Below are 16,990 nucleotides of genomic sequence, written 5' to 3'. Positions count from 1 at the left end.
GATAGGCTATGCAAATGTAACTGATGGGACAAAACCCAGTGGCTTAGACAACATATTTTTTTCTTTCTTTACACTCCAGGGAAAATCTTCTAGGTGGGTGGAAGTTGGGGTCCCAGGCTGAAGGGGCCTCTGCCATCTATGATCCTTGATTTTCAAGGTCTTTGAGGTCATCTTCACTGCCATTCTAGTACCCTCTGTTGTGTGTTGGGGGGGTGTGTACATCCTATCCACTCACTTACCATTGCCTGGGACTCTGTCACGTGGCTCTAGCTAGCCACAGAGGAGGCTGGGAAGTGTAGTCTGGATGTGTGCCCAAGAGGAAGAGGAGAACAAATTTTGGTGGCTGGCTAGCAGGAATTTCTGCCACATGAACCATGGACTTGAAACTCGATAATGAGGGAAGAGAGTACAGGGTGGAAGTGATGATCAGTGGTAAGGCCCATGGATGGCAGGTCTTTATGAGCACAAAAATTTGTCAAAGTGGAGATAACTTAAGTAAATAAGCTAGAAAATAAATGTCAGTGGGTTATCCGAGCCAAAGATATTGGAAATGTAAGTAATTGCATTGTGATGACAAAGGCTACATCTGGAGCGGATGGCTGAGGTGGGGTGAGGAAGGTGAAGTGACGTGGTTAAGGACTTGTTGAGGTCTTAAAGAAGTTGGCAGGAGTGACCACGGAAAGCCCAGAATTGACATGTCAATGACTAGGAGCAGCCTCTCTCTAAATGTTGCAGGGCCCAAAAAAGTGTTAAATGGAGGCCCACACACCTTAGGTCTAAATATTTAAAAGTTATAGGGCAAGCCACCAGACTTTAAGTAAAATATGTCTGTCCTCTTACCCTGACAAGTAAACTTTTATAATTCCCTGCAAGACTACATTCGAAATGAAAGTTCTAGGCCTCTGTGTTTTATGCGAACAGCTGCCTTGGACTTCTAGTCCCAGGCTCTGCCACACATTGTGAGGGAACACTGGGAGAGATCTGGCCAAGCCCTGAAAGCAGGCTCAGTGCTGGTTGGGCAGGACACCTTGAACAAAGCCCAGGAGATGGACACAGGAATGGGGGCAGCCCTTGGCCCATGGACTTCTCACCCACCACTTTGCCTTCAGACAAGGGCAAAGCAAGTCTTCTTGCGTGGTCTCAGTGGTGGACTTCATAGAAGTCAGTAGGTGATGGCAGAAGGGATAGTAGGGTGTGTGATCATGTGTCTCAGAGAAGAGGCAGGATGTCAGAGAAGTGATTAGAGGAGCAAGGAAGACACCTGGACCCTACAGAGGCAGACAGCTGAGCCAAGGCTATGGGAGAGAGTAAGGTCAGGGCTTTGGGGATGGACGGAGCCGCATACCCACTACATTGCCACCACCTCCAGAAAGACACACAACTTTCCCATCACCACAAAGATTGCCGCTTACAATCACCCCTCCCTCCACCATCTCTAACCTCTGGCTACCACCAGTCTGTTCTCCATCTCTGTAATTTTGTCATTGCAAAGATGTCATATAAATAGAGTCATATTGTATGTGACAAATTGAGATTGGCTTTTCCACTGAGCTTAATGTCCTTGAGATTCACCCAAGTGTTGAATGTACCAATGGTTCATTCATTTTATTGCTGAGTAGGATTCCGTTGTATGAAGATTTTCCAGTTTGTTTAACCATTCACCTACATTTTGAGTGTTAACAGTTTTTGACTGTTGTAAATAAAGCTGAAGAACAGTCATGTACACATTTTCAGGTGGACAGAAGCTTTCATTTCTTTAGGAAAAATGTCAGGTGTCCAATTATTGGCAAGAACATGTTTCATTTTTTCTAAGACACTGCCAAACTATTTTCTAGGATAACTGTGGCATTTTTATATCTCATCAGCAATGTCTGAGAGGTCTTGGATTCTGTTTAGACTAATAAAATTTATTTTGGATGTAACTAATTTGCAATACATGACAGTATAGATATTGGACATATCCCTGGTAGCAAGCCTAAAGTAAGGGGCATAACTGGGAATTGGTTTTAGTATTAAATTCTACTTGATTCTATATCCTACTTTAAAGATCTGTATTTAAATATGAATCAATATGATTCTTGAAAGTGTAGCAATTGGATTTTCTAAAAATATGCAAATTCAAAAATCTCAGTACTGAATTAGGGTTTTTCCTTGCTTTAATTTGAATGAATGAAATCTTAGCAGAGATAAGTACAGAAGGGTATTGCTGTTGAGTGCTCATATCTTTAACAAAAAATGTGAAGGCAGTGGTGACTTTAAGCAGACCAGCATGTCCCTGGGTGTCAATGACTTAGGTGTTGCTTCTGTTCTCATAGGAGTCAGGCCCATGCTTGGAAGTGTTCACTTTCTCCCTCTGGGACTCAGTTTCTTCAGTTGTACATGGTTGACCTGAACAACTTACTAAATAAAACCTACCTGGGTACTTATTAAAATGCAGATCCCCTCCTCTCTCCCAGAAAGTCAGTTTCAACCGCCCCGAGGTGCCACTGGGAATTTACATTCCCCTAAAGTCCATTCTGAATCTGAAAAACAGACAAATCTGGGAGAAACAGTGCAAGATGGTTGCAATTATTGTAAAATCCTTTACTAACTAGTTTGGAAAGCAAGTAGCTTTAAGTAGGAAAAATAAACTTTGTAAGATATTGTATAACATTTATTGCTTTGAGAAAAAAAAAAAAAACCACAATGAGATATCACCTCACACCAGTTAGAATGGCTAAAATAAACAAGTCAGGAAATGACAGATGCTGGCGAGGATGCGGAGAAAGGGGAACCCTCCTACACTGTTGGTGGGAATGCAAGCTGGTGCAGCCACTCTGGAAAACAGCATGGAGGTTCCTCAAAATGTTGAAAATAGAACTGTCCTATGACCCAGCAATTGCACTATTGGGTATTTACCCTAAAGATACAAATGTAGTGATCCAAAGGGGCACGTGTACCCGAATGTTTATAGCAGCAATGTCCACAATAGCCAAACTATGGAAAGAACCTAGATGTCCATCAGCAGATGAATGGATCAAGAAGATGTGGTATATATACACAATGGAATACTATGCAGCCATCAAAAGAAATGAAATCTTGCCATTTGCCACAACATGGATGGAACTAGAGTGTATCATGCTTAGTGAAATAAGTCAAGCAGAGAAAGACAACTATCATATGATCTCCCTGATATGAGGAAGTGGTGATGCAACATGGGGGCTTAAGTGGGTAGGAGAAGAATCAATGAAACAAGATGGGATTGGGAGGGAGACAAACCATAAGTGACTCTTAATCTCACAAAACAAACTGAGGGTTGCTGGGGGGAGGGGGCTTGGGAGAAGGGGGTGGGATTATGGACATTGGGGAGGGTATGTGCTTGGGTGAGTGCTGTGAAGTGTGTAAACCTGGTGATTCACAGACCTGTACCCCTGGGGATAAAAATATATGCTTATAAAAAATTAAAAATTAAAAATTAAAAAAAACAAAAAACAAAAAAAACCAAACAAACTATATAGCACAAGGCTCCAGGGGTAAAGCCTCAAAATGGACAATAATTTTCCTGATTAAATAATAACTAATGACTAATTAACAACATTTAAAACTCTCTTCACAAAATAATCATTAAGTTTCTAGTGATTCCTGCTAAAGAATATATATGAATATCTCATACATATAATATAATGTAGATTATACATAAAGAATATATTATATATATTTATATATTTATTCACACTAAGAGGAATCATACAAGGTAAATCCACACTTTTGGTTTTTTAAAAGATTTTCTGGCAAGTGTTGAATGCCAACACACGCAGATCTGCTACCCTCCTTTACACAGCTACATCGTTGTTGTTCACTGTGTGAACAACAATTTACTTTTCTGTCCACCGCTGATCGACATTTTGGTGGCTTCTGGTTTTTCACATAACAACAACAAAAAAATACTGTGACAAGTGTCCTTTTTTATATGTTTGAGTGACCATTTGTAAGAATGTTCATAGGGTCAATTCCCCACAACTGGGTTTGTAAATCATCTGTAAATTTACAGTTTTTTTTTCTTTCTTTTTTTTTTAAATTTTTTATTTTTTATAAACCTATATTTTTATCCCCAGGGCACAGGTTTGTGAATCACCAGGTTTACACACTTCACAGCACTCACCAAAGCACATACCCTCCCCAATGTCTTTTTTTAAAAATTTTTATTGACAGACAGATCACAAGTAGGCAGAGAGGTAGGCAGAGAGAGAGGAGGAAGCAGGCTCCCCACTGAGCAGAGAGCCCGATGCGGGGCTCGATCCCAGGACCCTGGGATCATGACCTGAGCCAAAGGCAGAGGCCCTAACCTACTGAGCCACCCAGGCGCCCCTGTACATTTACAGTTTTAATGAATATTACCAAAAGCCCCACTGGGAGCGTGTGCTAATCTATATTCTCAGCACTGACACAGGACTGTTCATCCACCATGCCCTTAAGCACTGGATTTCATCAAATGTCATTATTTTATTTTTTTGGTCAATATATGAAATAAAATGCTTATTTTCTTTTGAAAGCCAGTTTTGAAGTTCCTGTTGATTTGGGGAGCTCTAAAGACCTGTTCTTTCACCCCTACCTCTGCAGAGCTGGGGTCTAATCGTTTCTCTTCTTCTCCTCTGCTGGTTCCTTTCTGCGTCCAAGTACCAAAGAATGTGAGAATTCCTTTTCCTCCTTCTCCAACCACATTTCTGTTTTATTTTAATTTTTATTTTTTCTAAAGATTTTATTTTATTTTATTAATTAATTAATTAATTTAACAGAGAGAGACTGCGAGAGAGGCAATAAAGGCAAGGGGAGTGGAAGAGGGAGAAGCAGGTTTCCTGCTAGGCCAGGAGCCCAGTGTAGGACTCAATCCCAGAACCCTGGGATCATGACCTGAACTGAAGGCAGACGTGTAATGACTGAGCCACCCAGGCGCCCCTACTTTCCTCCAACACAAAACAGAACATTTTATTGAGGTATGATTGATGTCCAAAGAGCTGTGTATATTTAATGTATTTATTTAAGGTGATGAGTCTGAAGGTTAAGTATCCACCTGTGAAAGCAACACTAGAATTTATGCCATAGACATATCCATCACCTCGAAAAGTTTCCTCTTGCCCTCTTTGTTTGTGGAGTTACTTATATTATTGTTATTATTAATTTTTTTTTGTGTGTAGTAACCACACCCACATTCCTCTTGCGTTCCCCCTGGCAGCTCCAAGTCATCATTCCTCACCAGGATCTTGTACCTTACTCTACCCTGTAGGGTGCGGGTCCAAAGCCTGGGCCTAGTGAAGCGCGGGGAGGGCCGTGGAATAAATGAGACTAAGGCTCTGTTCTTGGCGGCCCCCTGGTTCCTCGCAGGGCCCTTTCTTTTGATTGGATCAGGAAATAAAGCAACATCCATGCAAAACCCCTGCTGAGCCACAATCCTATTGTCTTCAGTGGCACCTAATCCATTTGAGCTCTCACAAGCTCTCTCTCAGGTCACCCACCTTGGGGGTGGCTCTGTCTGTGAACAGGTCAGAGACTGCCTGGGGCTCAGGGCAAGAAAGCAAGTGGCAGGAAAGAGAAGGCCCTTTGCTGACTCCCTCCCTGGGCAGCCAAGTGCTTAGTAACAAACAGTAAACAGAGGCAGCAGCGCCAGTGGCCACGGCAGCTCAGCAGAGAGGAGCAAGAGATCCCTGCTCTGTGTTGGAAAATTGTCCCTGATGAAGGCTTAGAACTGATCGCGCACGGAGACTTTCAGATGCAGCCTCTACCTCAGGACACAGGTACTTCTCCGTGTTCACTTTTCTTCTGTAAAGCTGGGCCAGGTGAAGGGCAAATCTTTTTACTAGCTTTGGGTGTTGGGAACAAAGAAAATAAAACTGGACTAAGGCCTGTGTGAGTGACTCTGCCGTATTATTTGGAGTATTATATGGTCTAGGCTACTAGTGGGGCCTGATTCAAATGATGAATTTGCTTTAAACCAGTAAAGAATGGGCTCGGCAGAGAAAACACGGGGTTCAGAGGCAGACTAACCCTTGTGTGAATCATTTCTTTGAGACTCAGCCTCTGTTAGCAAATTAAAATTCAAAGCAAATATTTTAATTTTCCAGAGACTCAGTTTCCTCATCTGTAAAATGGGGATAATGGTACCTACATTGTAGTGTTACTGGGGATACATGAGGTGACATATGTCAGGCATTTAGCACAATGCTTGAAGCAGAGAAGTAGCCCAATAAATGAGATAACTATCACCATCTTCCAGAAATGGGTATTTTGGTTATGTTTAAAGAAGGTCAGAGCTTTAGTCTCAAGCTTTCTCTAATTGACTCTCAGAAAACAATGGGAAAAAGTGTGAATGGTTCATCTAACTTCTGTTTTTTTCCTTTTCTTTTCTTTTTTTTTTAAGATTTTATTTTTTTTTTTATTCGACAGAGAGAGAGACAGTAAGACAGGGAATACACGCTGGGAAAGTGGGAGAGGGAGACGCAGGTTCCCCACTGAGCAGGGACCCCCGACTTGGGGCTCGATCCCAGGACCACAGGATCATGACCTGGGCCAAAGGCAGACACCTAATGACTAAATCACCCAGGCACCCTGTGACTTTTGTTTTTTAAGTAACAACTGAATTCAGAGATGAGGTGTGAGTATTTCTCCTGGCTACATGCTGTTGTTTGCTGTAGGTTAGAGTTGAAGTTGACAAATTAATCAGTTCAGCAAGGTATATCCTGGCTGCCCAGCCAAGTGCTAAGTGCTGGGGACACCTGTCTCTGCTCGAGGGATCTTCCATGTGAGTGTGGGAGCCCATGAGGTGAGCCTGTATGACAAGGGTTGGCAGTAGCAAGGGTCGGAGTGGTACAGGGTCCTGGAAGAGATGGTGTGTGAGCGCACTTTGAATGCCAGGTGGGAGCTTGCAGGAGGTGAGAGGAGAGGAGTTGGGGCAAGCTGTTCCAGGCAGAAGAAAGCATGCGCAAGAGCCCAGTGGTATGAATAAGTAGAGCGTATTCTGGGAACAACAGGCAGCATGGCGTAACTGTAGTGAAGTATGAATATGGGCATCTGAGTAGAAAGGAGGCTGCAGAGGTGAACAGGGCAGAGCAAGGAAAGCTTTCCAAGTTTTGCATTCCATTCAGAAATTTCTGGAAAGCCATCGATCATTTTAATGGGGGGAATGTCATGATTGCATTTAAGTATTAGACTATTCTGGCAGTAATACATGTGGGGTTGGAAGGGATGAAGCCTTGGGATAATGACAGCCAGATTAACCTAAGGAAACAGCAGTGGGGATGTATAGACTCTCCAAGCAGAGGCTGCCAACACTGCAAAAAGGAAGATAAAAAAACATACATACATCTACACATGTATAAGTTTATTATAAATTGTATTTATTTATTAAAAGATTTTATTTATTTATTTGACAGAGAGAGATCACAAGTAGGCAGAGAGGCAGGCAGAGAGAGAGGAGGAAGCAGGCTCCCCGCTGAGCAGAGCGCCCGATGCAGGGCTGGATCCCAGGACCCTGAGATCATGACCTGAGCCGAAGGCAGAGGCTTAACCTACTGAGCCACCCAGGTGCCCCTATAAATTGTATTTATATGAAGGATGTGCATGTTGCATAATTGATAAGTTGTAAAATATATGATATTCCAAATTTCATATAGCCAGTCTGTTCACACAGACTGCATACATTGATTTTGTTGAACTTTGACATCAAGCCTATGGTTGCGACTGACCAATGAGTATAGCCGCAACATGAATGTTGGCTGCTATTCTGTTTACACTGATGGGTAAGAAGAAAGCTAAGCAATGAAGGAGAATGTTTTAACTCCACTCATTTGTCAATGACATGAGTGATTGCTGAATTGGATAATAGTTTTTGAATTCTGGAAGAACATTTCCTCAGTTTTTGTGCTATTCATAATACAACAGATCTAGACATGAAACACTTTTAGGCTTAATCTGAATTAACATTTTCTCCATCATTTTCTTAAGTCTAGATAATAAACAAAATCATAAACCAAGCCCTGATGTGTCGTTTCTGCCAATTTCTGAGGTGTAAATACTTTCTCTGTGGTCAATTCCAAGTTCCCAAGATGCAACACTAAACACAAAGTTTGAAAAGATATATACTACCACATCATTATATAGTATTTATGCCACAGAAATGCAGTTGATTTAAAGGAGCTGAAGAGCATAGACACTACTGAAATATAGTCAAATAATTAGGAAAATCAGGGGTTTTGAGTATAGTACGAATGTAATTTATTTAGTTGGAAGTTTATATGACTTTTTTTAAATTTACAATGGCTATGTTTAACAACCATCTTGCAAAACTCCTGGAGATTTAATTATGGACTCTCATTAGTGAGTAGGAACCTTCTTCAGCACAGCATGGGATCCTAGAGAATTTTAAAGAGGTGGAATCCATAGGGATGGGAATATGATTATCAAGTATGGGAGAAGTAAGGACCCAGAAATGAATTAAAAAGAATATGCTTTTCTCTATGGACCAACATACCACTCACCAAAATAAGAAATACAGGACTGGATCCAGAGGTACAAAAGCAATGCTAGAGTTTTTGAAAAGACCAACATAGAAAGATAACCTTGGATTTAAATACAGAGTGGAGAAGGTTGAGAGCTATTTGCAGTCTCTTTTTCTTTTTTCAAGATTTTATCCACTTATTTGAGAGAGAGAGGAAGAGAGCACAAGTTGGGGGTGGGGAGGGGCAGAGAGAGAGAAGGAGAAGCAGACCCTGAGATCATGACCTGAGCCAAAGGCAGATGCTCGACTGACTGAGCCACATAGGTGCCCCGCTATTTGCAGTCTTGCAGAGAAGTCACTGGATTTTTTCAGATACCTACAGAATCTGTGCTCATTCGCCTACCGGTGAGCCCTGATGGAGGAGGAGCAGGTTCTATACTTTGAATTCCTAGCATCTAAATCCTCAGGTCTGACATATCAGTGCTTGATGGAATTCATTTTGGTTGAGTTTGTATGCATTAATCCTTTTATTTTGAAGGCAATGTTTACTTTGCTTTTCTAGAAAGTGAGTGTAATACTACTCTCTTCAAACTGTGTTTTAAGCCTTCGGGAATATCTGGAAAGTGATGCAAATCTTCTTGGGTGCTGCCCCTTGCCCATGCTGCCTCTGTATCAGTCATGCTCCATGGATTTGAGGTTATAGAGGAAGGACAGGCCATGCTCAGAGGGTCTGGCTGGACCAGGGGAGTGCTCTTGGTGGGGCAGGTAATGTAGGGCGGGCACACAGGAGCACATCTGAGAACAGTCCTGATGACCATCTCTCCCCGCTCAGTATCTCTAATCTCTGGCCCCGGTAGTCATCTTCTTTCACGTATTGTCCCCTTTTACAGGTACTCACAGTTTCCTTGTTCAGGCCACCCAAGCCCACCTGATACTATGTAGCTGGCCCAGGTTCATGGCCTCACTTCATAAGTCCTCCACCAAATTCCTCCCCATCAATCTAAAAGAGTCATTACCCAAGTACCCAGAGCATTGACAAACCCGAACACAGTAATTCTACCTCCAAATTCTAGCTGGCTGCGGCCATTGGCCACCTGTACCTTGTTCTTCCAAATAAGCAGTGGGACCTCAGGAAGTGCTATTTGTAACTTATAATGGGCTGATGAACCATCCGGTGATCCTGCCAAAATATAGATTCTGACCCAGAGGACCCAGGAAAGGCCCGAGTCTGCCTTTCCTAACAAGTTCCCAGGTGATGGCCTTATGGCTGGTCTGAGTCACACTGTGACTAGGGTCAGTGCCACCTGCAGCCCCAGGGATGAAGCCATTTCTGCTTTCAAAATGTCCAGTTCTGTGGGCTTGTCCCCCCCTATCCCCTGTCCTCTCTTCGTATTCAGCATTAATCCTATGAAAAGTTTATAGTTTATTGAGAAGCTACTGTGTGTCAGATACAATCACTCAGGTTATAGATGAGTGAAGGGAAAAAAAATAATAAGTTACCCAAGGCAGACAGAGGTCAGGCCAACTCTGACCTTGCAAACTGCCCTCGCAGTCACTGTGTTTCGCTATTTCCATTTTCCTCTCAGTGTTTACTGGCCCTGAGTTCAATGCCTGGGACTGTCTGACTAACTCTCCTTCCCCAGTCTTGGTCTTCATCTCATTCTTGGTCCCTGGCAGCTCTATTTCTAATTACCTTTTCCCCCCTTGCCTTGGTTCTACTGCTCTACCTCCTTTTCCCTGTAATTTCTTGATGTAAAACAGTCATGATAGCCCAATATCATTGGAAATAGAGTAGGGAGTGAAGGAAGGGAGGAAGGAGAGCTACAGAATGGTGGAAAAGGACCAGTTTGGGGTGGGCTGATATGAGTCAAGTGGTAGATTTTGAGACTAAGCTGTCAGAACTTACTTCTCCACAGATGCCTGGGTGGCTCCATCAGTTAACTGTCTACTTTCTGCTCAGGTCATGATCTTTGGGTCCTGGGATCAAGACCCTGAGTCAGGCTCTGTGCTCATGGGGGCGTCTGCTTCTCCCTCTCCCTCTGCCCTGCAGCCTGCTTGTGCACTTGTACTCTCTCTCTTTCACATACATTTTTTTTTAAAATTTAAGAATGTACTTCTCCATAGGTTAAAGAAGTGTGGCAAAGTGTCTGCCAAGACAGGAAACGTGTTAGACATGCAGAGAAAGTGATAAAAGTACCCCATTTATTTCTTGTATCGGCGTCTTTTCTGTATGATGCTGGTTCTCAGAATAAGGCCACGCCCTGCTTATTCTTTGACTTTCTCAGTCATTCAGCCTACAGGGAAGAAAGGACTCCAGGCAGGAGTGTCCCCACCTGGCACTGGGCACTGGGACGGACAGGAGTTGAGAGAGCTGTGATTCATCTAGAGCTGGAGAGGCTATGGAGGCAGGGGGAAGGGGCTGGAGCTCAGTCTGGAGGGGTGGACTGGAGATCCCATAAGCCTTGTTCAGGAGGCAGGAAACAGAAATGATTCTATGGGAAATAGCCAGTGAAGGTTTTAATGTGGAGGAGTAACATGGGCAAATGTGTTTCAGGAAGAGAGCTCTGTAGAACGGAGGCTGGGTTGAGGCAGTGGTAAGACTCTTGCCATGAAGGTGTTTTATAGATGGGATTAACATCTATAATCAGTCGACATTAAATTAAGGGCCATAAACTTGATAATGTGGGTGGCCCTCAGCCAAATAGTTGAAGGACCTTAAAAACCGAAGCTCCCCAGTGGAGAATAAATTCTGCCTCAAGACTACGCATCAACTCCTTCCCAAGTTTCTAACCTGCTAGTCTGTCCTATGGATTTCAGCCTTGTCAGCCCCACTGTCATGTAAGCCAATTTAAAGAAATGAATACATAAATAAATATATTCAAATTTATATAAATAAATAAATAAATAAATAAATAAATAAAACGGGTTCTTTGCAGAACTGCATAGTTACATTATGAATTATTGGTACATTAATAAAATATGTAAAGTGGTTCTTTTTATATATAAATCTCAGATGAATGGTTTTTTTTTCCTTCTCTAGAGAGAGGGCATGCTCACAAGTGTGCGAGGAGGATGAGGAACAGTGGGAGAGAGGGAGAATCTTAAGCAGACTCTGTGCTCAGTGAGGAGCCTGATGTGGGGCTTGAGCTCATGACCTTCAGATCATGACCTGAGCAGAAATCAAGAGTCAGATGCTTAACCGGCTGAGCCACTCAGGCGTCCGCAGATGAATGGATCTTAGTACTTTAATGCTGGGGGCCCCTGGGTGGCGCCCTTAAGCATCTGCCTTCAGCTTAGATCATAATCCTAGGATCCCAGAATTGAGCCCCACATCAGGCTCCCTGCTCTGTGGGGAGTCGATTTTCCCTCTTCCTCTGCTGCTACCCCTGCTTGTGCTCTCTCTCTCTCTCTATCTATCTATATGTGTGTGTGTGTGTGTGTGTGTGTGTGTGTGTGTCAAATAAGTAAATAAATCTTTTATAAAATAGTTTTAAGCTGAATTTAAAGGCTCAAGAAAAGACAGTAGCTATTAAAATTCACAAATTTATTTTATTTTTTTATTGTTATTTTTCTGTCCTGCTTAGGGTCCAAAACACCCACCCTGAAATACCAGACCATTCTCATGAACCTAGCAAGATTGATTCTCATCTAGAATACACAACTTTAATAAATTGAATAACGATTTAAACATATGTAGCTTTAATTAGTCTTGTTAGCTTACAACCCCACTATCCCCAACTTTAGAAATTTAAATCGCACTTACTAGACAGAGTTTTGGGATCTTAAATCAGTTAATGTTGCAGTTTCTTCATTTGGATATGAAGATCATATTGCCTTGCCTTTGAAGGAATGCTTTGAAGGATTTTTGTGGGAATCACAAAAATGTCTGGAAATTTCATAAGCTGCGAAGAGCCATTCTCTTTAGAAGGCATTACCTTTAAGTAAAATTGGTGAGGACTCAATCAATCCACTCTGAGTACAGATTACATTAAAACTGGCCCGGGGGGGGGGGGAACTGGCCCTGAGACCTTACATAAAGGATGGCACAGGGCTTCCCAAGGGACAGGCTGGACCAGAGAACACAGGTGGAACAGGAACTGCATTGATCACATTGAGTTATGTGTTTGACATTTTACTTAAATTCTTTGGATTATGTCAAGAAGAAAAGTCTCTCTGGAAACATGGGCTTTCCCATTTCTCAAACTAATTGCTCCTTTCACAATGAAAGACCAAGTTTTGTGCTCACTGGAGGACAATATTATTTGGCAAGAATTCAATGATTTTAAAAAAACAGTTATAATTACCTTCTATTTATGTCTAATTATACTAATATTCCATTTCCTATAACAACATGCAGTTTCCCCTTAAAATGAATGTACTTTAAAAAACTTGCCTTATAAGCACAGGTAATATAGCAAATATTGAGAAAATGTTACATAAAAGACAGATAATGGGAGAAACACTACTCTATACTCTGAATATTTTCTTGTACTTCAGGATCCATTCTCTTATCTAGAAATGCAAGGTACCCTCTGGGAAGACTGAAGGAAAGTAAGATATCTTCTAGTTGCCATTTTTTCATTAGTTTGTCTGTTTCTCACAACCACCTTGAAAGGTAAGAAGTATCATCTCCATTTTATAGTGGAGGAAAGAGATTTTGAGAGGTTACTTGTTCAAGGTCATACCACGTTGGTGCGACAGTATTTATATTGGAGACTAGGGCAGGGTCTGTGTGAAGTGTACAGTACTGGCACAATTTCATCCATTACCCACTTGAGATCAAGTTTTGAGGAGAACCCTGTAGAAGATTTCTGGAAGTTAAGAGCCCTGGCACCTTTAGTCCTTTAAACAGAGCCCAGATGAGGCAGAAGCTGTCTTTTCCTCTTGGGGGGAGGATGCCATTTGCTTTCTGGAAAGTTTTGCTTAGATTTTGGTCTGAGTGCTGGCAGATGGTTTTTAATGAGTGTCCAAAGGGAGAGGGAATGAAAGGAGACACAAGGACCAAAAGGAGGAGGGAAAAAAGGATCATTTGATTCCCTGGGAGCTCCACATCCTTTCCTGGTTCCTCTCTGGGGTGTCTATTTTGGGGACATTGAGATATTTTAGGCATTTTGCTAAGGCTTAAAATGGGATGTTTATAGCACCTCAATCCTGGCAGACAGATGGAAACAATTAGCACCATATCTTGAGAATCTCATACTTGGAAACTTCTCAGCAGCTCTGATGCTTAAAATCCCTCTCTGGGTGGTTGGAGCAGAGATGGAAAGAGAAGGGAAATAAGATATATTCATTACCTTTTACATACTGAACCTATTAATATAATCTCTTAACATTTACATGAGGTAGCTGCTATGATTAACCCCATTTTCCAGGTGACAAGACTGAGGCTCAGAAAGGTTAAGTATATATATGCTCTGTGCCCAAGCTCGCACAGCCAAGCAATTAGGAAGCTGGAGATGGAACCAATTCTTCCCTCTCAGCCCTAGTCAATAGTCAGCGGCATGATTGTCTCAGAAAGTCTTCTGCTGGGCCTTGCTCTTCTGCAAGCTAGTGGGCAGGCCAAGTTTCCTATTGCTCCTAGACAATCATGCCAACTCCTTTCTTATCCTGAGAAGTGAGGTGGAGGGGCACCTGGCCAGCTGTGCGATTAGCCCTCACACCTCTGGGTCTCCTTGATCACCTTCCTCACCATGCTCCTGCCCAGCCTGCTTCTCTGTTCTTAGAATCTATCGAACCCCGACATGTTGTGCCCTTTGTTCTCTCTGTCTGGAAAGTTTTTCCTGCAGCCAGCACCTTCTGAGCCTTCAGGCCTCAGCTCGCAGGGCATGTTCAAGTGTGTCCTAGTCCCCTTGTCTCCTTGTTCTTCATAGGCTGTCTCTCTTTGAACGTATTTTGTTTATCTGTTTCCGCTTTCAGTATCTGTCCCCATCTGCCCATCCCCACCAGAACGTAAGAACTGTGAGTGTAGGATGGCATATTTTTACCTTTCTGTTTGTAGCTTAAAGTATACTAGCTCCATGGTAAGTACTTGTTAAATAAACAGATGGCAGAGGCAAAGAGGTCAAGTGCATGGACAGAGCTTCTAGGCCGAGCCAGAGTAGACAGGAGGGGCTGCTGGAAGCCAGAAGCCTCTGCAGGAGAGTCCCCGGAGCCAGGATGCACCCTAGTGTGGGAACTTACGGAAGGGAGACCAAGGAGATCCCTGAATGGCAACAAGGCTTCAGATGGAGGAGACCTTGGGGTTAGCAGATGACTGCAGAAGCCTTCAGAGAATCAAGTCAATACGGAGGTCTTGGCCCACGGAGGGGAGCCTGGGAAGGGAAAGCGACACGAGGGTTGACAACAGAGCTGCCTTCCAAAAGCACGCCCATGGGCTGGACGCTTTCCCTGAGCTTCCTCACTGGCAGGAAGACAGGGCTTATCTGGGGGGTGGGATCTCTTCATCCTTCAGATAGTTAATGGTCCCCTTTTAGTTCACGGTATAGCAGACTGTGTAGAAACACTTGGAGGCAAGCCCAGAGGCACCCCAGCATGCTGGAACAAGGCTGATGGCGGCTGCCTCAGAGGCCGGGACTGGTGGGCACCAAGCAATGGAAACAGTGCCTGGCGTACAGTTCAACCCCACCAACTGTATCCTTGTGTTGTCAGTACCAGCTGGCTCTGAAACGGAACTGGCAATCAGACAGAGATTACAACGTTCATATAAATTTGGGTGGCTCCTTGAGGGCTGGCAGACTGGAATAGAGTCAAAGTGTCCCCAAAGAGGTTGCTCCCTATCAGAGTTGGGGAGTGCAGTTGGGGCTGCCATGGAAATCCAGAGCTACCAATGGTTCCCAACTGTTGGCCCTCCCTCTAGGCATCCCTTTACTCCAGTGGGCAGAATGTAAAGGTCACCTGTGACACGGGATGGATAGAGCTTGTACAGAGAAGTGGAATGCAGACATTTTTTTCTGCAGTGGGATCATGTGTATGCACTGGAACAAAAGGAACAGCTGTCTTTTGTTTTGTTTTAATAGAGAGGACGATGACTAGTTTGCTGGCATTACCTCCCGTGTTTGGGGTTGCCTTTGATGTGGAAGCTGTAAATCCCTGATGCTTCCAGCCACGAGAATGGCAAGTTCAAGCCTCAGGGAACTCTTATCTCTAACAACCGAGAGGGTGTCTGGCTGGCCCACCTGATCAGTTATGTGCCCTTCTAGATGGTGGAGGTTCTCCTAGATGGAAAGAATGATTGGGCCTTTTAGCTGGTTAGAATTTGTTGGCAGGATTTCAGGATAATTCCCTTCAGATAAGTTTAACATAACTGATGAACATCGTTGGATTTATATTTTAAGAAAGGAGGTGGAAAGAGAGTGCTTTTTTGGGGATTTGTCTGAAAATATTTTCAGCAGGGCAACGCTCAAAATTGTTTTAAACTTTTATTGTAGGAGAACAGACACAGAGAATCATTACAACAAATGTGTAGCTTAAAGGGTCATCCTTTTTTTCTTTCTTTCTTTTTAAAAAGATTTTATTTATTTTTGTGACAGAGGGAGCTACAGGGAGAGAGGGAACACAAGCAGGGGGAGCGGGAGAGGGAGAAGTAGATTTCCTGCCGAGCAGAGAGCCTGATGTGGGCCTTGATTCCAGGACCCTGGGATCATGACCCGAGTCCAAGTCAGATGCTTAATGACTGAGTCACCCAGGTGCCCCTTAATGGGTCATTCTAAAGTGAACACCTTTTTTTTTTTTTTTTAAAGATTTTATTTATTTGACAGATCACAAATAGGCAGAGAGGCAGGCAGAGAGAGAGAGGAGGAAGCAGTCTCCCTGCCGAGCAGAGAACCCGATGCAGGGCTCGATCCCAGGACCCTGAGATCATGACCTGAGCCGAAGGCAGAGGCTCAACCCACAGAGCCACCCAGGCGCCCCTAAAGTGAACACCTTTTAACCATCTCTGAAGGCTAAGACATAGAACATTGGCACCCATTCCAGAAAGCTTTCAATATTCTCCATCTCAGTCATAGTCCCCTTACTCCCGAAAGGCAACCATTATCCATACTTCTACAGTCACCACATCCTTCTGTTTCTTTATAGTTTTATCCCTCCCATGTGCATTCCTAGATCCTGTTTTACTCAATTAAATCAAACTGACAAATCTTTTCATTGTAGGTTCCTTTTCATCCCTTTCTTTTCTCTTAAAATGTTATTGAGATATAATTCACATACCATAAAATTCACCTTTGGAATGTGTACAATTCAGAAGTTTTTGGCATATTCACAAAGTTGTGTAACCAACACGGTGAATTCCAGAATTTTGTCATCATTTCCTTAAGAAATCTATACCACTTGCAGGCACTCCCCATTTCTTCTTCCCCCAAACCCCTGCCAAGCACTAATCTCCTTCTTTTATCTTTCTATGCCATTCTGGGCATTTCATATGAAGGAAATCATATGATATGTGACGTTTAGTGACTGGCTTCCTTTACTTAGCATATTGTTTTCAAGATTCATCAGTCTTGTTTGGCATAGAGAGTAGTG

The 16,990-nt window shown here is 43.0% G+C and overlaps 1 protein-coding gene across 1 annotated transcript in view; it reads left to right on the top strand.

The window, feature by feature from the left end:
• Window positions 1-5,629: 5,629 nt before the first annotated feature.
• Window positions 5,630-16,990, top strand: part of FRMPD2 (FERM and PDZ domain containing 2) — a 94,830-nt gene continuing 83,469 nt past the window's right edge. The window contains exon 1 of the mRNA XM_082718516.1: window positions 5,630-5,771. Within this exon, the coding sequence (XP_082574642.1) occupies window positions 5,747-5,771 (25 nt within the window). The 5' untranslated portion in view covers window positions 5,630-5,746. The remainder of the gene's footprint in view (window positions 5,772-16,990) is intronic.

This window comes from Mustela nivalis (assembly GCF_964662115.1).
Source record: "Mustela nivalis genome assembly, chromosome: 2".
NCBI classification, from domain to species: Eukaryota; Metazoa; Chordata; class Mammalia; order Carnivora; family Mustelidae; genus Mustela; species Mustela nivalis.
Note: the sequence above shows the minus strand (reverse complement) of the source record. Positions and strands in the feature narration are given on the sequence as shown.